At 44.6% G+C, this 22,883-nt stretch overlaps 1 protein-coding gene across 1 annotated transcript in view; it reads left to right on the forward strand.

Moving 5' to 3' along the window:
* The window catches only part of LOC116985533 (syntaxin-binding protein 4-like), a 91,883-nt gene that overhangs the window by 33,373 nt on the left and 35,627 nt on the right, over window positions 1-22,883 (forward strand). The window contains exons 3-9 of the mRNA XM_033040307.1: window positions 971-1,066; window positions 3,579-3,648; window positions 5,894-5,968; window positions 13,080-13,165; window positions 15,570-15,696; window positions 16,547-16,688; window positions 20,445-20,551. Of these exons, the coding sequence (XP_032896198.1) occupies window positions 971-1,066; window positions 3,579-3,648; window positions 5,894-5,968; window positions 13,080-13,165; window positions 15,570-15,696; window positions 16,547-16,688; window positions 20,445-20,551 (703 nt within the window). The remainder of the gene's footprint in view (window positions 1-970; window positions 1,067-3,578; window positions 3,649-5,893; window positions 5,969-13,079; window positions 13,166-15,569; window positions 15,697-16,546; window positions 16,689-20,444; window positions 20,552-22,883) is intronic.

Raw genomic sequence — 22,883 nt, forward strand, 5'->3', positions numbered from 1 at the left:
CAGCTTTCTGTCCCCTCCCCTACAATCAGTCTGAAGAAGGGTCCCAACCCAAAACGTCACCTATCCATGTTCTCCAGAGATGGTGCCTGATCCACTGAGTTACTCCAACACTTTTTTGTAAAACAGCATCTGCAGTTCTTCTTTTCTAAAACTGCTTGTAAATTGTTTATAAAGCATATGCAATTATTTATAAGATTCACCAGAGTGTTGCCTGGATTGGAGCAATTCAACTAAAAGAGATGATGGAGAGACTGGGATTGTTTCCCCTGGAATGGAGGAGGTGACCGATAGTTATAAACCAAGTTGTGAAGGAGTGGGGTTGATACAATCCTTTTCCCATATAAGAGATGTCTAAATGAAGATGGTGCAGGTCTAAGGTGAGATGCAGAAGGCTAAGAGGAGGAATTATTTTTGAGTCATTCTCTCAAACACTTTGAACGAGTGAGTGCTGGGGGCAGCCTCTCTCACAACATTTAAGAAGTAACTGGACCAGACCTTGAATTGTCAGGCAGGGAATGCTACAGACCAGATACAAGTAAATGGCATCAGCATAGATAGATACAATGATCAGCATTGACAAGGTGGGCAGAAGGGCCAGTTTCAATGCTGTGTGTCTATTACTTTCTGAAGATACTATAAAGTTTGGTTGTATCCTCGTTCCCAATCAGAACTTGCTGATGAAACAAAAAATGCAACCGAGCAAAGTCGTCTCCAGAATAGTTCAGTAGTTATTTTTGGTTCCATTCAGGTTTAGGCTTATTATTGTCATGTGTATCGAGGTACAGTGAAAAGCTTTGGCTTGCTTGCTGTCCAAACAGATCAGATAATACTACACGTAAATACATCAAGCTATATTCAGTAGTTAAACATTCTACACCTAAAATCATATAATAATAAAATGATGTTATAGTATGTACATTGGAGCAATCACAATGCTGGTAGCGTGAAGGTGATTACAATGTCTTTGCAGGGATTAAGGTTATTGGAGGAGTGAAGGAGCTGACCGGTGAAGAGTATGGACTGTATGTGAAGAGAATTCTTCCTGGTGGCCTTGCTTCAGTCGACGGTGAGTCATGTAACTGACAGTCCTTATCATTCTTATACCGCGACATTACCACCATATTACAAGATGGGGATTATTTTTCACAAACGATTATAACAAAATAAGAAATCTAACCATTTCTCTCTTACCACAGATTCCATCTATATTCTTGCCACTGATTCTCTCCCCTCATTTGGCCAAACCAGACTAATCATAATTCTGAAATAAAAACATAACATGGCGATAATATTCAGCAGGTCAGGCAGCACCTGCAAAGAGAGAAACGGAGTTTAATTTAATTTAGCTTAGTTTAGTTTAGAGATGCAGCAGGGAAACAGGCGCTTCAGCCCATCGAGTCCTTGCCGAACATTGATCACCCTAATTCACACTGATTATCCCACTGCACACAGGGGTCGATTAACCTACAAATCCACATGTCTTTGGGATGTGGGAGGAAATCGGAGCACCTGGAAGAAACCCACACGATCACAGGGAGAACGTGCAAACTCCACATAGACAGCATCAGAAACCCTGGTCTGTGGCATTATGAGGCAGCAGCTCTACTGCAGCATCAAATAGACACTCAATAGATGCTGCTGAGTACTTCCAGTATTTTATTTTATTTCAGGTTTATAACATCTGCATTTTATTGTTGATTTCTGATTGAAATTCTGTCCTGGATCCCTTCCCGTCCCACACGAACGCCTCTGCGTGTTGTGATGATGTGTGGGAGCAAAAGGAAACGAGAAGTCCTGGTGAGAAAAGGAAGACAGAAGTTTGGAAGGGATTCCTTCATTTATTACAAATGAATCTTCAGGATCTTACACGACACACGATGACTGAATTGATCCACAGAATGATCTTACTGCGCAGACACATCATCACTGCGTACCTACGCTTGGGTTTCTCTAAGTTCTCAAACATGTTCTGGGTTCCATTGAGTTAAGAACTGAGGACCAAAGATAACAGATATGCTTGGGTGTCTTCTCGGGACTGAGGTGGCTCGTATTTCAAGCTCGTTACATGTGGGAGGATTCCACTGCCTTTTGTGTAACTATTGTAGATTATCGATACAGAGAGAGATACAAGTACAAACACACAAACATACACTCACATGTAGACACACACGCACACATGCACACACTCGCACGCATACATGCGGCACACACATACACACAAACACACATGTATGCACATGCACACACTCGCACGCATACATGCGGCACACACATACACACACAAACACACATGTATGCACATGCACACACACACACATAAATGGGGCCCATCAAATTTAGGCCAACTAGCAACCACACATTTACGTGAATCTCACTTTTTTGTTTCCTCACCATATACCCATCAACTATATTCTACCACTCGCACACACGAGGAGCAATTTAGAGTGAAAATTAAACTATAAGCCTGAACATTTTCAGGATTTGGGAAGAAACCGGAGAAAACCCATGTGGATGCAGGGACAACGTTCAAAGTCAGACAGCAGCTGAGATTGGGATTGAACCTGAGTCTCGGTAGCTGTGAGGCAACAACTATAGTAGTTGTGTCACTGTGCCATGATTCTTGAGCAGCCAATAATGTCTGCCTGGGTCTTGCCCCTTACAGGGTCAGGTCTGGGAACATAGCTGGAAGGATGTCATGAGATATCACCAGGCTAGGAACTGACATCACGTAGACTGCTTCATGGCCATGCCATAGATTGGGTCCTGCATGTGAATCTCTACGGCTCAGCAAAGGACAGACTGATGTTGTTGACTAGATGCTACAGAAGAGGAAATGGTACAATCTTTTTTCCAAAATCACATTCGATCATCCTCTCCAAAGTAATCAGAACGTCCAGTGTGGGCATACACATTGCCTGTCATGCACAGGCCGTCAGAACAGCTGAAAATGTTTCTGAGACCATCACCTCTTCCAGCTAGTACAACAGAATGTCAAATCTCTCCCAGACATTAGCTTTTGTCCTCCAACAACCTAAATCCATCTCACATCCACCTTGCTGCCTCAAAGTAAGCATGTCCACAGATACTGGGGCCTACAGGTTTGGCCCTCTCCATCTCTCTTCACCGTTCAAAGAACAAAACTTAACTCATCTTAACCTTTCAATAAAGATACAGTGGCACAGCGGTGGAGTTGCTGCCTTACAGCGCCAAGACCCGGGTTCAATCCCGACTACAGGTGCAGTCTGTATGGAGTTAATATTTCTCCCCGTAACCTGCGTGGGTTTTCCCCGGGTACTCTGGTTTCCTCTTACACTCCAAAGACGTACAGGTTTGTAGGCTAATTGGCTTTGGTAAAATTATAAATTGTCCCTAGTCTGTGTACGATAGTGTACGTGTGCAGGGAACGCTGGTCAGCGCGGACTCGGTGGGCCGAGGGGCCTGTTTCTCTGTTCTATCTCTCAACTAAATTAAACTAAATTACAACATAAACGTTTGTGATAATAAGTTTCCACAGAATAAACCAAGACGAGAATGTTTTCTAATTATTCTATATTATTCTTGTACTCCGTGTTTTATAGGACGTCTGCAACCAGGAGACCAGATTCTTGAGGTTAACGGTGACAGTCTGGTGGGAGTGACAAATGAAAGGTACTGTAGGCAAAATATATGAAAACACTATTGTTATCATGCCTGTTCACGATACAGATCTTAACTATTAAATGGCCAACTACAAGCTTTCACATATGACATTTATATGCCATTTGCTTGTGTGTGAGTGTGTGTGTATGTGCCTGTGTGTGTGTGTCTGTGTGTGTTTGTGTGTGAGTGTGTGTGAGTGTATCTGTGTGTGTGAGTGAGTGTGAGTGTGTGTGTGTGTGTGTGTGTGTGTGTGTGTGTGTGTGTGTGTGTGTGTGTGTGTGTGTCCGTGTATGTTTTTGTGTGTGTGTATCTGTGTGTGTGTGTGTGTGTGTGCCTGTGTGCATGTATCTGTGTGTGTGTGTGTGCCTGTGTGTGTGTATCTGTGTGTGTTTGTGTGTGAGTGTGTATGAGTATATCTGTGTGTGTGTGTGTGAGAGTGTGAGTGTGTGTGTGTGTGTGTGTGTGTGTGTGTGTGTGTGTGTGTGTGTGTGTGTGTGTGTGTGTGTGTGAGAGTGTATGTTTTTGTGTGTGTATATCTGTGTGTGTGTGTGCCTGTGTGTGTGTATCTGTGTGTGTGTGTGCCTGTGTGTGTGTATCTGTGTGTGTTTGTGTGTGAGTGTGTGTGAGTGTATCTGTGTGTGAGAGTGTGAGTGTATCTGTGTGTGTGAGTGAGAGTGTGTGTGTGAGTATGTGTGTGTGTGTGTGTTTGTGTGTGAGTGTGTGTCAGTGTATCTGTGTGTGTGTGTGTGTGTGTGTGTACTTGTGTCTAAGTACAGTAGTTATTTCATTAGTTATAAAATCATTGTGATGCTCAGAAAGCCACCAAAAGGATGTTGTTTGAATGCTTGGCATTTTTCCATGTGCTTTTATACTCCAGTGACCTGATTCCTTAAATACATCCAAGCCTGAGATGAACTGAATTTTAAACTGTAGCGGTTTTGAAGCTTCTGGGGAACAGGCAGGAAAATGTAGGTGGAGACACAATAAATCACAGATGTTATAATCTCGAGTAAAACGCAAAGTGCTGGCGGGACTCGACTGGTCAAGCAGCATCTCTGGAGGGAGTCTGAAGAAGGGTCCCGACCCGGAACGTCACCCATTCTTTTTCACCATGGATGATGCCTGACCCGCTGAGTTACTCCAGCACTTTGTGTCTATCTCGGGAGGGAATGAACAGATGACGTTTTGGATCAGGACCTTCTTCAGACTGATTGTAGTAGGGGGAAGAAAGCTGGGGAAGTGGTGGGGGTGGGACACAGCCGGGCTAGTGATAGGTGACTACAGGTGAGGGGTTTTGATTGGCAGATGGGTGGACAAAGGCGAGAGATGAGAAGCAGATAAAAGCAAAGATCCTACAGGAAGCAAGATAGATCACTCGACGAAAAAGACGTAGTATGGTCATAGGCAGATTCATGGGTAATTTTTGGCCCCATTTCGGTAACTGGCTTCTGTCTCCGCACCAAAGATCCCATAGCGGAGCAAAGATACTAGTGTGGAGACGGAAGCCGGTTACGGAAACATCCTCGTAAAAATTAAAGTTCTTTGGTAAAAATCTTCTCCTCATTTTCAGCATTATAATTTATTAACACAAACTGTTCCCCCGCAACGTTGATTACACTGCGAGTCGGGTCGGGTCGGGTCGGGTTACTGAAATGGATGAAAAAAAGGCCCACGTTCCGCTCCGTTGCGTACTACACGTCAGCCCATTGCATTTAGAAGGAGTGGTCTATCTTGCTCCGCTATAGGATCTTTGGATAAAAGGGTGCCAGAGAAGGAGAGAAGAGGTAAAGCCAGAGGGAGGAAAATAGATGGAAGATGGGGGAGTGGGGGAGGATAAGAGAGGGGAGGAGGGGGGTAGTGAGAGAAATGGAACCACACTAAAGTGGGGGGTGGTTTGCATGGGAACTAGAGTGGGGAGATTTATTATCTAAAATAGGAGAATTCAATGTTCATTCTGTTGGGTTGTAAGTTACCCAAGTGAAATATGAGGTGATGATCCTGCAGTTTCCGTGTGGCCTTACTGTGGCAATGGTGGTAGAGTTAACAATGCGGGTGGCATTAGAGCAGCCATGATCTTATTGGGTAACTGAGCTTGAGGGCCTGTATGACATATTTCAATTACTTTTGTTCGTATTGTTTCAGGGTTATGCTGAAACCAGGGAGTAAAGCTCCATCTTTAGCTCCATGTAGCCAGTAAAGCACTGTAGGTGTATCATCCACTTTGGTAATATTCCTGGATCTTTCTCATTTCTAGCGCAGTGGAAATCCTTCACGCTGCTTCTTCATCCAATAACATGAGGTTGATGATTGCAAGGGATGAGCAGGGCAGGTAAGAAAACGTAAACCTACGGCTACCTCGACTGCCGAGCGACCCCACTCCGCTGCACTACGAGTTCAAAAGAACCATGCCGACCAATTTTTACTAGCAGAAAATAATTCAGCATGCTGAACAATTTTCCTCGACCAAACTGAGGCCACGAGTACGCGGGAACTTCTCTCGGGCATGACGGAGAGTTCCAGTGACCTCCTAGGACCACGTGTCGACCATGCTGCGAGTTTGAGTCAAACGCAAACTCTTCTAAGCTCACAAATTAAGTCGCCGCAGTGGGACAGGTCCTTTAATTTCCCCACTCATCCCACATTTATTGATAATACAATTCTGCACTCAATTTCATACAGTTTCGTTTATTGGTACAGCATGGAAACTGGCCCTTCGGCCCACCGAGTCCGCCATTGATCACACTCGTTACCCCACTAGACACTGGGGACAATTTACAGAGGCCAATTATTCTACAAACCTACACCTCTGTGTAATGTTGGAGGAAACCAGAGCACCCAGAGGAAAGTCGCACGTTCACAGGGAGAACATTTTAGATGCCACAGAGACAGCACCCGAGGTCAAGATCGAACCTGGGTTGCTACCGCTGTGCCGCTGCACTGCTGTTGTTCTTGACGATGGTTGGATTTGCACACAAAGTTGGTCACTAACCGGTTTTTTTGGCAACTCTGCAACACCCTGCAACACTCTCCAAAAAAGGTCACTGCATTTTACCTTCACCATATTCATGATCAATATTCACTCTCCCTCAGCTTGATGAAGTTTACTGATAGAAACCATGGGGTGAAATCATTCTGCTGTCATTTTCAACACAACTTGATGTAGATGCTGCAAACAATAGCATTGGCAGAAGGAATCTCATGTCCACTGCACTTCCAGGGCATTGGCGTTTAATGAAGAAATTGGTGCACAGGGGTTGACTATAAAGCAGATTGGGACATTTAAAAGAAACTAGACCAAGTGGGACCTGTTGGGTCCCGTTCCCCCAACGCAATATTCCACCACTCACCCATAGCCCTCAACTGCGCAGGCGCGGCTGACGGGTTCCCTTTGTGACGCCAGAGATCCCCGTTGTGACGCTAGTCACGGCAACCCTCCCCCAACTGCGCCTCGCCATCCCTCTTCCTACCCCTACCTCCATTCCCCCTCATCCCCCAGCACTCCCTCCCCCTCCACTTCACCCTCCCTCTTCTTTCCCCTGTCGTCCTCCCCTCCCCCACTCCCTTCCTCACCTCTCCCTTCCTCTCCTTTCCCCTGCCCTCAGTCACTCCCTCCCTCCCTCCCTCCATAACCCCTCTCCCTCCCTGCCCCCCTCCTCTCCCTATGTCCCCCCCTCCTCCCCCAATGTCCCTCCTCACCACCCCAGGATCTCGATGTAAACCACTGCCGGACCCGTTTTCTCCAGCAGGGCGGCGATGAAGTTGTACTTGGGGCGGGGGGGGGGCGAGCTTCCTGGAGCTGGGGGAGGGGGAGGGCTTGAGGCCGGGGCTGTCGGGGGGGAGTGGGGGGGGAGCATCCTAGAGCCGGGGAGGCGTTGGGTACCCTTGGCCTCTCCCTACCCCCGGTCCCCGCACTGGCTACAACGCCAGCCCAGAGTCCGGGAGGGCAGAAATTAAAGTAGAAGGAAACTTACCCATGGAGCTGTTGGGTCGCCGTTGTAACGGGAAAAAAAATGGCAGTCTGAAATTGTGCAAAGGCAGTGCTGAGGACACGTGGGGTGTCCTTTGTGACACCTGTCAAGACGCGCTGAGGGCTCATGGGGTGTCCTTTGTGATGCCTGTCAAGTAAAGACGGCAAGTGGGGGCTGGGCAAGTGGGGGCGCTGTTTGTTTTTTTAAAGTTTTAAACGTCAATAACTTGTAAAGTATACCATCAATCTGAACGAAACATTTAATTTACATCACAGGACAATGGTGAGTAAGGTGGGCCAAACATTGTAGCGCTATCGTGTACCATTTATGCGCAAATACAAACCAGGCAAACAAAAGGACAAACAAACAAGATGTGAGTTTTAGTAATATAGAGATGGGTTGCCTGGATTGAACAAAATGGGTTTTTGACCTGATGCACAGAGATGCTGGGTCAAACTGCTTATTGGAAGATGAAGACAATCACAATTTGGGCAGATAGCCAGGTACAAGGATTACAGAGCAAGGACTGAGATATAAGCTTCATGCCCCTCATTTAGCAAATTCCATCTTAAAATAAAATCCCTAAATATATGTACACACTGAGACAATAGTCGGCGAGGATTAAGCTAGGCATTTAAAATGAATTTGCTGCAATAGGAAGAGACGCATTCATCTATCACCAACGGGTCTCAAAAGTGATTGAATATTTTTCAAATGCTGTTGCAGTTGCGTTAGGAAATAATTCGGTTAATTTAAGCACAGCAATCTCCAAAAAACATGAGCGAAATAACAAATAAATCAATTTATTTTAAGGATAAAAAACAGAAAATGCTGGAAGTACTCAGCAGGTCAGAGAAGATTTGCAGAAGGGGAAGCAGAGTTAATATTTTAAGTCAATGACCTTTAATTAGAACTGGAATAATGAGTCTGAAGAATTGTCCCGACCCGAAGCATCGCCTATCCATGTTCTATCGGGATGTTGCCTGACCCGCTGAGTTACTCCAGCACTTTGTGTCCTTTTTTGTAATAACGAAAGATCGGTTTTAGGAATATTAGTTGAGAGATAAATAATTGCCAGAACATTCAGTGATTCAGTTCAATGATTCAATTTCAATAATACTTATCGTCACATGTACTTAGGTACAGTGAAATTCTTTGTTTCTGCGCACAATACACAAAGTACGCAAAGAGTCTCCATGTATCTGGCGCTGACAAATTTACAAAAGTGCTCTAGTGAGCACAATGGTCACAATGGTCCCTTTTTGTTCTCAACGGCCCGACCGACTCTCCGTGGTGGGTCCTCGGCCCACCGTATCTTCACTGCTTCTCCTTGGCCTGACCACCTCTCCTCCTCATACGGTTCTCCAGCGAGCCGTCCCTCTCCTCTCCAGTCCTTCAGCTTTCGTGTCCCAGAGGGCACCTCCCGCAGCCGACCTTGAAGGCACGGACAGTTAGAACCCTGGTTCCCTCTCCTCTTGTACCAGCCTCTATCCTCTCCCCTAACTTCCGTCGTTGTCACTGGTTCCATCCTCCCGGTCTCTGGTCTTCAGGGTCAGGTTGTTGAGGATTAATGGGCACCGCTTCAGTGGGAAGGAACTGCAGATGTTGGTTTACATCGATGGAAACAAAATGTCTATAGATATAAGGATTTCATTGTACTTAGGTACAAGTGACAGTTAAGTATCATTGAATTGAATTGAATCATTGAATCTTCATTCAACGATCTTCATTGAGTATCCAAACACCCTGAAGAGTCTTCCTTCACCGTTACACCAAGGGGCATCACTACAGACTGTGTATTTATACAGCTATCCTTGTCTTCCATTTCCACTCCTAACAATCTGTAACAACATTAACCGGTTAATAAGAACAGCTCTCTGTCAAATATTTACTTCAGTCGGTGTTTGCTGCCCTACTTCGTAAACATTGTTTGGAATTCCCCCTTAAACTTCCCTATTTGCAGGGATCTTCAAACACACATGACATTGTGTTCAGCCCAGAGTCCACACCTTGACGAGCATTCTGATAGTGTGTTTGGCAGTGTTGCCTGATGGTTGTGTCAGCATGATGTATTCTTATCAGGCCGGCTGCTGACTTTGCTGCCCTGGGTTAGTATCAGACAACAGTTGGGCATTGTCTTGCAGAAAGGCCATGAGTCACATTCATCAGGGTGCACGGTGGCGCAGTGGTTGCGCTGTTGCATTACGGGAACCTGGGTTCGATCCTGTCCATGGGTGCTGTCTGTACAGTGTTTATACATTCTCCCTGTGGCCTGCGAGGGTTTCCTCCCACATTTCAAAGGCATTCAGGTTTATTGTGTTTATGTATGAACTCTGAACCGGTCCTGCTGAGTGCCCCCCCATGAACTGTCTCCCTCGGATGGTCACGTTGCACATCGACCCGGCACAGAACTATTTGCACTTTATAATGCTTTAACTGTTTTTTTAATCTTGTTTCTCTGGGTGTCTAAATTTTTAGCTAATTAAGTTATTACATCGGATGGAAGTTGCATTCCAAATCTCGTTGTACCTCTGTGCAATAACAATAAAGATATATTATTATTATTATTATTATTATTATTAATATTATTATTATTATTATTATTATTATTATTATTATTATTATTATTATTATTATTGGTTAATTGTAAATTGTCCCTAATGTGTGTAGTGTGTGTGGGGATCGCTGGTCTGTGCAGACTCGGTGGGCCGAAGGGCTTGTTTCCACGCTGTATCTCTAAAACTAAAAACTAAAAAAACTAGAATAGAATAGAATAGAATAGAATAGAATAGAATAGAATAGAATCTTTAATTGCCACGCAACCAGGGTTGGTGGTATTTGGGTTCGGTACATGATGGTACACTGCTTTTGTTACATACCACTAATAACACAGATCACCGTAATAAAGTGCATCCATACCACATCACAAATCACAAATCTCACCAACAATACATAGTGCAAAAGAACAAACAAAGACCATAGACAAGACACTGTATACATCAAAAGTCATATTATTGTCTGATTATTGGACGGAATTGAGAGTTCTTATTGCTGAGGGGAAGAAACTGTTTTTAAAGCGGGTGGTTTTAGTAGCAAGTGACCTGAGGCGCCTCCCCGAAGGGAGAGACTGAAAAAGGTGATTTGCTGGATGGGAGTGGTCCGAGATGATCTTTTTTGCCCGTTGTGAGGTACGTTGGAGATAACTGGAATGGATTGAGGGGAGGGGGGAGTTGATGATCCTGGAGGCCTTGGAGACAATGCGTTGTATTCTGTGTAGTGAGTGACTATCGGTGTTACCGTTACCAGACTGTGATTGAGGAGGTGATGATGCTTTCAATGATTGATTGATAGGAACGGACCAGGAGGTGTTTATCGACTCTGAACTTTTTGAGCTGTCTGAGGAAATATAGACGTTGTTGACCTTTCTTGATGACGTGGTCTGCATTGATGTGCCATTTTAGATTATTGGAGATATAGGTGCCTAGAAACTTAAATGAGTTTGTGGAGGTTATGGGGTGAGAGTTGACATGGACCGGGGGTTTGTGGTTTTGATTGCGTCTAAAATCTATGATGATTTCTAAGGTTTTTGAAGTATTAAGCTGGAGGTTGTTGTCTGCGCACCATTTGACTGCGCTATCGACTGTTAGATGGTATTGTGATTCTTTGTTGTCTGAGATAAGGCTAATTATTGTTGTGTCGTCTGCATATTTAAAAATTTTAACTGAGCTGCATTGGGATGTGAGGTTGTTGGTGTAAAGTGAGAAGAGCTGGGGTGACAGAACGCACCCTTGGGGGGCTCCTATGTTGAGAGTCAAAGGGCTGGAGAGTTTTTCACCCACCTTGACTCTTTGCTGTCTGTTTGTTAGAAAGTGTAGAATCCAATGGCACATGGCTGGGTGGATGCTCATGTCCAACATTTTATTGTAGAGTTTAATCAGGTGTATAGTATTAAAGGCCGAGCTAAAATCTATAAACAGGATGCGTGCATAGGTGTTCGGTGATTCCAGATGATGAAGGGAATAGTGAAGAGCTAAGTTGATAGCATCCTCAACAGACCGGTGATCTGCTCACTTTAGAACTTTCATTTACTTTGTTGCTGCTGTAGTCTGTATGAGGACAGGGCTGTGGCCCAACAGGTTGTGGCGCTGGCAGCAGATAAAGGCTTGAGGAACTCAGTGAGTCAGGCAGACGGACGGTGGACGTTTCGGCTCATGACCTTGCAGCAGGTAGTGGCAGCTGCTTCACAGCTCCAGTATCCTGGGTTCGGCCCTGACCTCTGGTGCTGTCTGTCTGTTCCTTGTGGCCACATGGGCTTCCCATGGCTGCTCTGGCTTCCTCCACACATCCGAAAGGAGCACTAATTGGCAAGGTATTCGCTCACTGCAAATTGCCCCTCATTTACATAGAACATAGAACATGAAATATGGAACAGTACAGCACAGGAACAGGCCCTTCGGCTTTGAATGTCTATGTCAAACATGATTCATTTGGAAAGGAGGAAATGAGTTTGTTTAAAGTTTCAATAAAGAGTGTGTGCTGAGATATACATTAAATAGAACATACAACAGGCCTTCTCCTTACAATGTCCGTGCTGAACATGACGTTGTTAAAGATAGCACTACCAGCAAAGATAGGCACAAAATACTGGAATAACTCAGCATCTCTGGAGAAAAGGAATAGGTGACTTTTTGGGTCAAAACCGTTCTTCAGAGACGCCACCTTTTCTGCAGAGATGCTGCCTGACCCACAGAGTAACTCCAGCATTTTGTATCTATCTTCGGTGTAAACCAGCATCTGCAGTTCCTTCCTCCACCACCAGCACATGGCCCATGCCTGCTATAACCATGTGCCTATCCAAACACCTGCTTAAATGCCACTTTCATATCTGCCTCCACCACCAACCCTGGCAGTGGGTTTCAGCTACCTGTCTGTAAAATAATCTTGCCCTACATCCTAAACCTTGACCCTCTCACCTTAATGCATATTTCCTCTAGCCCTCTGGTCTCTGACATTTCCACCCTGCGAAAAAAGTCAAACTGTCTACCTTATCTATGCTTCACATAATTTTATATAATTCTATTGGGTCTCCTCTCCACCTTCAGTGAAAACTATCCAAGATTGTCCAACCTCTCTTTCTAGTTAATACCATTTAATCCAGGTCTGAAGAAGGGTCTTGACCCGAAACGTCACCAATTCCTACTGTCCATTGATGCTGCCTCACCCGCTGAGTTACTCCAGCATTTTACCAGCATTTGCAGTTCTTTCTGAAACATAATCCAGGCAGCATTCAGGTAAAACCCTTCGGCACCCCTCTCCACTCTATGTGGTGGGTTATGACCCTACAGCCCATGAAGTGAGAGGCAGGAATGATAGCGTTAGCCCACAGCCAACATCACAATGATATTTTTGGGGGATATTGTAAAACTGCTGTAACATACACCTGACACCAGAACTCCATTGCATTTCTTACAGGCGAGAATTTTCCGAGTTATTGGAGAACCATGGGTCCAACAACAGCACTGGATCAGCACGGAATTCTCCCACTCCACGAGGAACGAGTAAGCTTCATGTTTTTCTGTGACATTGCCAGGCATTTCTAAGCATTGCCAAACAGTGTCATCCCCTGCATTATTTGTTTAATTTTCCGAGTAGTTGCACCTGCCTGAGTTCCCTCCACACTTCAGCTCTACCCACTTCCTATCTGGCAATGTGGGTGCAGGGTGGGGGTGGGCTGTGAGGTATGAAGAGAGCAATTTTAGCAGGAAGAAGTCCCCCCAGACCCAACCACATATATCTTTAGATGCAGATGGTGAGTGCTTTTCCCAAAGTGGAGACAAGCCCGCAAACCTCTTTAAGCTCAGTATCATCGCAGCTGCTGGTTGTGAGATCAAACTCATCATTTCCTCTGGGAACTACCTTCCACCAGCGTGCAGTGGCTTCCTGGCACTGCCTTTACACAAGCTGTTTACTAACAGGTATTCCGCCACTGAAACACAGGCACATCATGAATACCAACTGCATACCAAAGGCCACATACCAGTTATTATTTTGTGATTAATATATGAATAAGAGGCATTTACAAGTCCCTCCGTGTGTAGTCATGTGAAAGTCCCCTCCTTCTTTGTCAAAGATTGAGTTGAATTGAGTTTAGTTTGTTGTCACGTGTACCGAGGTACAGTGAAAAGCTTTTGTTGCATGCTAACCAGTCAGCGGAAAGACAATACATGATTACAATCGAACAATTCACAGTGTACAGATACATGATAAAGGAACTAACGTGAATAACATGCTGGCTCGAAGGGCCGAATGGCCTACTCCTTGTCGTATTGTCTATTGTCTATTGTCTAATAACGTTTAGTGCAAGATAAAGCCAGTAAAGTCCGATCAAAGATAGTCCAAGGGTCTCCAAAGAGGTAGATAGTAGTTCAGGGCTGCTCTCTACTTGTTGGTAGGATGGTTCAGGTGCCTGATAATAGCTGGGAAGAAACTGTCCCCGAATCTGTAAGTGTGCTTTTTCACACTTCTGTACCTTTTGCCCGATGGAAGAGGGAAGAAGAGGGAGGGCCAGGGTGTGACATTCCTTGATCATGCTGCTGGCCTTGCCGTGAGCTGTAAATGGGACTGAGTGAAATTTCACACGGTGGAAATTCAGCAGCTCCAGAGGTGCCATAGTTAAGGGCCTGTCCCACTTAGGCGACTTTTCAGGCGTCTGCCGACGACTGTCAAGTTGCTGGCAACTGGAACGGCGACTGTCAGAATGGAACGCACACAAACACATCACAAAGGTGGGGGACAGGGCAAGCGGGGGGAGCGCTGTCTGAAATTCACACGGTGCAAAGCCAAGGTGATACAGACACACACCACAATGAACAGGAAGGTTGGCGCTGTAATTAAGACTGCTACCACAGTGTACAGTAAGTCATTTAAAAGAGGATGGGGGGGGGGGGGGGAAAGAAGGGGATAGAAGGAGGGAGAAGATGTGGAGACATCTTTTAAGAAGTCAGCCAACTTTTTTTTCTGTTTCTTTTCTTTTTTTTTCTCATTTAAAATCTTTTTATTAGTTTTTTTTCAAAAACAAAAACAAAACAAAACAAAACAAAAAAATAATGATAAACATAACAATGATATTGATACATAGGGATCAGGATTACATTAATAACAGGTATAACCTAAATATGAGTCCAGTATTTCTTCCCCCAATGAGCCAATGAAATTCACTGGTTACCACCGGCTACAACCAACGATAACCTAAGAGAACCTTCGACCTCCTGGCAACCCACTAGGACCCACCTACGGCACGAGAATTCTCGTATTCTCCATGGCGGCTTCATTCTAGTCGCCGCTAATTTTTCAACATGTTGAAAGATTCTCGGCGACCATAATGAGGCCGCGACTAGTTCCTAGAATGTGGGAACTCCTCACGACCATGAAGGCGACTCCCTGGCAACCACCCGTGAACATGTGGCGACCATGTGGCGACTGCATAGTCTCCTGCAGTCGCCTAAAAAGTCGCCCAAGTGGGACAGGCCCATTAATATCTGCATTGGCCTGGCATTATTTTGGTTTTACATAACATTTAATGTCGCTGGTGTCCTTTGAGAATAGTGGGAGGACAGTTGGATCCTGCACTGCACAAAATAACATGGTCAGCTATTCTCATGTTCATAAGTTCATAAGTCATAGGAGTAGAGGTAGGCCATGTGGCCCATTGAGTCTACTTTTCCATTCAATCATGGCCGATCTATCTTTCCCTCTCAACCCCATTCTCCTGCCTTCTCCCCGTAACCCTTGACACCCGTACTAATCAAGTATCTGTCACTTTCATTGTTTCCTTTGTCTTGCTTCCCGCTGTCCAATGTGACTTAAGGCAAGCAACGTAGTGTTAATGTAGAACATATGAGATTAGAATTGCATCTCATTTATTAATTCTCCATTTCCCCTTTCGTTTTGGATCTGGAACAGGCAGATCTTTACTCAGGACATCGTCAGGAAGCTTACTGACTTCACTGAGCTCTCGACTGCTGAGCCCAACGAGTTCACGCCACTCATCTAATGGGAACGCCGCAAGTTTACTTTGTTCCAATGCACTGTACGTCTGAAATCTCTCTGTCAATTCTTGCGTGGCACTCGCTTTCATTGTTTCCTCGTCTAATTCTGATGTACACAGAGTTCTGAATAAGGGCAACCAGTTGGCACGGTGCTGTGAACTCAATGTGGTGAGCACATAAAACTTTGGGCCCTGGCACATGGTTTAGTTCCAACTATTACTGATCAAAACCTCCTGGTGAACCATAGAAATAGTATAAACAAGGATGTCATTCAACCCGGAAGATAGGCATGACAAGCTGCAGTAACTCAGTGGGTCAGACAGCATCTCTTGAGAAAAGGAATACATGACGTTTTGGGTCAAGACTCCTCATCTAAATACATTCATAGTTTTGGGAAAGATCCATCTAGTCTACAAGCAAGGACTCAAGTCAGAATGTTACAGCATGGAAACAGGTCCTTTTGTATAACTTGTGCATGCCGACCAAGTTCCCCACTTGAACTAGTCCCATGTGTTTGCATTTGGCCCATATCCTGCTGAACCTTTCCTACCTGTCTAAATGTCTTTTAAAGTTTGTGATTGCACCCGCCCCAACCACTTGCTCTGGCAGCCTGCTCCAAATGCCCACCACCCTCTGTGCGAACAAGTTGCCCCTTTAAATGCAGCTCCCAGCTTCTATTTCCGTGTGTTCTTATGTCCATGAGTACTGAACATCAATTAAAAAAGAAAAACATACTCCAAACTCAACAGTAAACTTGTCTGAAAATGAAAACTGCCAAGTTTGAGGCCTATTCATAACCTAGGTATAAAAGTCATGACTGCAGCATATTTATCTTTAGCAGGCTTGGGTTTAATATTGGTTATCAAAGATTTAGATTGTTGTTCTTCTCAGGTGTCACAGTGATGAAGAAATTCAGTTTGTTACCATCACCAAATCTGCTGTCCTTGGTCTCACTGTTTCGGGAGGATCCAACAGACCCGATGGGCCCAAGGTTTATGTGGAGGATGTCATCTCTGGGGAAGATTGTCAGAAGGTAAATGTACAAGAGTTGCGGTGTCAGCCCATCTGTGAGCGTGGGCTATATTTTCATATCGATATCAGCTCCATATTTTCCATATTTTTCAGGCTGAGGTTTGAGAAACGCATCTGTAATTGTCACAACGTTTAAGAAAGAACTGCAGATGCTGGTGAGAGTCTATCCCACAACATAAGGGGAGGAGTTATACAGTTTGATAGCCACAGGAAAGAAGGATCTCCTGTGCCGTTCTGTACTGCATCTTGGTGGAAGCAGTCTTTTGCTGAAGGTACTCCTCAGGTTTGCCAGTGTGTCATGGAGGGGGTGAGCTGTATTGTCCAAGATGCTCCGCAGTTTGAGGAGGATCCTCCCCTCCAAGACCACCTCCCATGAATCTAACTCTGCCCCCAGGACAGAGCCAGCCTTCCTGATGAATTTGTTAATTGTGTTGGCATCCACGGCCTTCGCCCTGCTGCCCCAGCACATGACAGCAAAGAAGACGGCACTGGCTACTGCCAATTGGTAGAACATATGCAGCATCTCACTGCAAATGTTGAAGGAGCGGAGCCTTCTCAAGAAGTACAGCCGGCTCTGTATCATCTTGTACAGGGCCTCAGCGTCCCTGGACCAGTCCAGATTGCTGTCTAGGTATTTGTCTGCTCCAAGGTATTTGTACTCCTTGGTAAACTGCACATCCACACCATTGATGGAGACGGGGGACAGGGGTGTTCGTCTCCTCCTAAAGAAGTGGAGCAAGGACAAGCTAGGGAACCAGACTGGTGAGCCTGACGTCAATGGTGGAAACCTTGTTGGAGTGGATTCTGAGGGATTGGATCTACCAGCCTTTGGATATACATGGACTCATTAGAGATACTCAGCTTGGTTTGTGTGTGGGTAATCATGTCTCATTAATCAGATAGAGTTATTTAGAAGAGGCTACCAAGAGACTTGATGAAGGCAGGGCAGTGGACAATGTTTGAATGGACTTTAGCAAGGCCTTCGATAAGGTCCCACATAGAAATCTAATCAAGAAAGTTAGATCACGTGGAATCCAAAGTGAGCTATCCACTGGATTCAAAGTTGGTGTGGAGGAAGGAGTCCAAGGGTGGTTGTTGGGGATTGCTTCTCTGACTGGAGGCCTAATGACCTGTGGTGTGTTGCAGAGGTCAGTACTGTTGTTTGTTATCCACATTAACAATTTGGATGGCAATTTAATTATCATTGTATGTCAAACCAGGGCAGGACTTCGGTGTTAACAGTGAGAGCTTGTAGAGTGTTGTAGAGCAGAGAGATCTAGGAGTACGTGCGCATAGTTCCATGAACGTGATGATTCAGGTGGGCAGGGTGGTGATGAAGGTATTTAGCATGCATGCTTTCATTGGGGAAGTATTGAATACAGAAGTTGGGCATCTTGATACATCTGCACAAGTCGTGGATGAGACCACACTTGGGAGTAACCTGGTTTCTGGGTAATGGTCTACAATGGCCAATATCAGAAAGGTCATATGAAAAGGTGACTGATACATTATTTACCCGATTTTCCCAAATCAAAATCACACTCAGTGGTGCAGCTGGTAGAGGTGCTGTCTCTTAGCCCCTGAGACCTGGGTTCAATCCTGACCTTGGATTCCAACTGTGTGGAGTTTGCACGTTCTCCCTGTGACTGTGTGGATTTCCTTCAGGTTGCTACGGTTTCCTGCCACATCCCGAAGACATGCGGGTTTGTAGGTTAATTGGCCATTGTCAGTTGCTCTACAGTGTGTAGGGAGTGGATGCAAAAATGGGATAACAGAACTAGTGTGAACGGGATGATCGATGGTCATTGTGGACAGGGTGGGCCGAATGGCCTTTTTCCATGCCGTACCTCTAAACTAAATATCGTGAGAATCCAGTCTGATCTATACAACTCTTAAATACTAAAGCCACAGATTACTACTTCCAGGATAGAAAGATTGGCACAGTACATTTTCACCTTTTGGCTTGGCATTTAAATCCACCCAGTGCTGGCAGATTGGATGTCGTCCCACCCACTGTGATACTCCCAAATAATACACTTCATTACCTTTGAAATCATTTGATGTTTGTAATTTCCATATAAACTTCCAACACAAGCCCTCTAGTTAGTCGTAGATGTTGCACCTTCTCCGTGAGTTTTCCTGGAAATGGTGCCAACCGCAAACTGATCCAATATCTTTACAATCAAGACTTTTGTTTGACTGCCAAATATCTTGGCATGTGGAGCAGGATGTGGCACCTTTACAAGGAAGCCAGTGCTAAATAAACTTAATAGTGCAAAGAGTAAAGAAAGCCAATTAGAAATTCAAGTGGCCAATCGGTCACGTCCAAAGGTCTCAATATAGAAACAAACTAACAATATGACATTGAAAGATTTGTGTCTCACTGGTTGAGAATTTAGTTATTGATTCCAATTCCATTCATTCCAATGTTCCGATACTGACTACACTTTGTATAAAACCCAGAAAAAGCAGGAAGCACTCAGCATCTCTGAGAGAGAAACTAAATTAATAATTCAGCCCAACGACCATGTGATATGGGGTCAGTTTACGGGTGATGTCATTACCAGGAATATACACAGTGAAGGCTAAACATTTTGAGTGTTGTTTCATTTCAGAATTACAACACCCACAGTATTTTGCCTACAGACAACTCTTCATTGGCTCTGATCCAATGATGTCCTCAAAAGATTGTGTAAAGCACTATATAAATGCAAACCCTCTCCCTCCCTTCCACTCAATGATAATAGGGACATTGCCTTCCACCAGTTCACTGGCCGAGTGATTAAGATGAAACTGTCCTTTAAGAAAAGAATTGTCACCAAATAAAACTGTGGCATGTTTCATGAGTCAGATTTGCAACACTTTGTTGTGGGAGGGTGGAGATGCCTTTGTGCACCGTGCGTGATCTTGGCTGTCTGGATGCTGTCGCTGCCTGTGGGCATGTCAGAAATCCGAGTGTACACACAAGGAACTGCAGATGCTGGTTTACAAACAAAAAAGATTAAAAGTGCTGGAGTAACTCAGCGGGACAGGCAACATCTCTGGCGAACATGGATAGGTGACATTTTAAGTTTGGGCCCTTCTTTAAACTGGTTATAGTGGCGGGGGGGGGAACAAAAGGAAGTTGGAAGAAAGGAGGGCTGGTATAAAGTGCGGTGAGTATAAAGATAGGTGGATACAGATGAGGTGGTGGTTGGGGGAGAGTTGGACTAAGGTCAGAGATGAACAGACCAAAGGTGTGAGAAGGATAGGAGATGTGAATTGTGAAGCCAGGGGGAGGGATATAGGTGGAATGGGTGGGGAAAGGGGATAAATGAATGCAAATCCAGGTGGGACACAGGGAGGGGGGTGGGGGGGGGGGGGGGGGGCGTAATCAGTTACATTTCACGAGGATAGATGCAAGATGCTGCAGTAACTCTGCTTCTTGAAGAAGGGTTCCAACCCCAAACGTCATCTATTCCTTCTCTCCAGAGATGCTGCTTGTCCCGCTGAGTTACTCCAGTATTTTGTGTCTGTCTATCTTCAGTTGTATTTCACAATGTTTTTAAAAAAAATAATCTTTTTCACAATGTTGACTTGAAAAGACAGAATAAATCATAGAAAGGAAACATGTTGAAAGATTACAACACTTCTGAAAGTTATGGTAGATTCATCCTTCTGGCTAAAATAAAAATAAAATTCTGTTTCTTTCTGCAATAAAACTATTGCCAACTAAATGTGTTTTTTTTAAATGGATTTTCTTGTTAATTATCTCAAGGATGGCCAACTTCGCCCAGGAGATCAGTTAGTTGCAATTAATAAAAAATCACTGATCGGAGTTACGCATGAAGAAGCCAAGAGTATTCTCAAGAAAATAAAGTCGACGTAAGTGGGTTATTTTACATAGTCTGTGCTCAGTCAGGGCACGGAACTCTTATCTCAGCATCCAGACATGTGTTCAGGCCAGATTCCAGAGAAGAGCCACACAGACTGACTGTCATTTCTAAGTAACACTGTCGGAGAAATTAAACGTCTGTAATTTATTCATCCGGTTTAGATGTTGATCGTTCCCACGGTACATATTTTCAAGAGGTGCAAGGCAATTCTCCAGGTTTCCTAGTCAACATTTATCCACCAAGCAGAAGTGATTGAGATAGAACATAGAACAGTACAGCACTGGAACGGGCCCTTCAGCCCACGATGTTTGCACCGAACATGATCATAAGGCCATAAGTAATAGGAGTAAAATTAGACCATTCAGCCCATCGAGTCTACTACACCATTCAATCATGGCTGATCTATCTCTCCCTCCTATCCCCATTCTCCCGCCTTCTCCCCATAACCTTTACTAGCCCTGGAGGCAGTGCAGCGAAGGTTTACAAGATTAATTCCTGCAATGAGGGGATTGACATATGAGGAAAGGTTAAGTAGGCTGGAACTCTACTCTTTGGAGTTTAGAAGAATGAGAGGCGATCTCATTGAAACATATAAGATCGTGAGGGGCCTTGATCGGGTGGATGCACCGAGGATGTTCCCAATGATCGGGGAAACTAGAACTAGAGGACATAGTTGCAGAATAAGGGGGGGCTCTTTTAAAACTGAGATGAGGAAGAACTTCTTCACCCAGAGGGTGGTTAATTTATGGAATTCACTGCCCCAGGGAGCAGTGGAAGCAGAAACTTTAAATATATTTAAGACTAAAATAGATGGTTTTTTAGCTGCCAAGGGGATAAGGGGCTACGGGGAGAGGGCAGGGATATGGACCTAGGTATGGTTAGTATAGTAAGACCTGAGTGATCTCCTGGACAAGTGTCGATCGCCTGGATTGGGGTCGGAGAGGAATTTCCCGGATTTTTTTCCCGAATTGGACCTGGGTTTTTATCCGGTTTTTTGCCTCCCCCAGGAGATCACGAGGTTCTTGGGGTGGAGAGGGGTGATAGCGGTATAAAGGGGAGGGTAGTGTCTTGTGTTCTGTGTCTTGTGTCTACTGTTTGTGGGTAAGTGTGTCTGTTTAGTGTTCAGCCATGAGCGAATGGCGGTGCGGGCTCGACGGACCTGGTGGTCTACTCTCGCACCTACTTTCTATGTTTCTATGTTTCTATAACCTCTGACATCAGTTCTAATCATGAATCTATCTACAGTACCTCTGCCTTAAATATATGTGCTGACGGCTTAGAATTCCACAGATTCACCACCCTCTGACTAAAGAAATTCCTCCTCATCTTCTTCCTAAAAGAACGTCCTTTAATTCTGAGGCTATGACCTCTAGTCCTAGACTCTCCCACTCGTGGAAACGTCCTGGCATGATGCCAAGTTAAACTGATCTCATCTGCCTTTGCGTGACACATATCCCTCTTCCTTGCATTTACATGAGCCTATCTAAAAGCCTTGTAAACACCACTATCGCATCTGCTCCACCAACACTCTGGCTAATGCGTTGCAGGCCCCCAACACTCTCTGTGTAAAATACTTTCCCCCTCTCACATAACTGTGTGTTGGCCATTTCTACCTTGATTGTCTACCCTATCTATGCTTCTCATGGTTTTATATACAAGTCTCCCCTCAGCCTCCGATGTTTACTTCAGTGATCTTTAATGGAACTTACTGTGTTCACATTGACTACTGCGTTTCCGAAACTACACACTTCAAATGTTTCATTGGCTGGATTTTTGGGCCACATTGGATCTGAATTAGTTATGTAATTCTAGCTACTTGTTATTGACAATGTCAGAATAACTACAAAATGAAAATTGGTGGACTGAGAAAAATATACAATTTTCCGTTTAAACTTGGGAACAAAGGAATGGAGGCCTAGGGTTGTGGCATTTCACTTCTTCATCCTCTCTTGACATTTAATGGCAGTGTGGCTTATCTGTGATCTAATTCCATTTGTCAACCTTTGCCCAATGTCTCTTTATACTTTCTGTTCAATAAAATCAATCAAGGTTTAAAATTAGTAATTGACAGTTGTCATTTCTAAGAGATTTCCTTGTGGGCAGTGGTTTTTAGTTTAGTTTAGTTAGAGATATGGCATGGAAACACGTCCTTCAGCCCAACAAGTCCGCGCGCGTCCACCATCGATACCCGTTCACTCCAGCTTTATGTTATCCCACTTTCTCATCCACTTCCTGCAGACTAGGGGCAATTTGCAGAGGCTAATTAACCTACAAATCCGCACGTCTTTGCAATGTGGGAGGAAACCGGAGCACCCGGAGGA

This window comes from Amblyraja radiata, chromosome 22, assembly GCF_010909765.2.
Source record: "Amblyraja radiata isolate CabotCenter1 chromosome 22, sAmbRad1.1.pri, whole genome shotgun sequence".
Lineage (NCBI taxonomy): Eukaryota > Metazoa > Chordata > Chondrichthyes > Rajiformes > Rajidae > Amblyraja > Amblyraja radiata.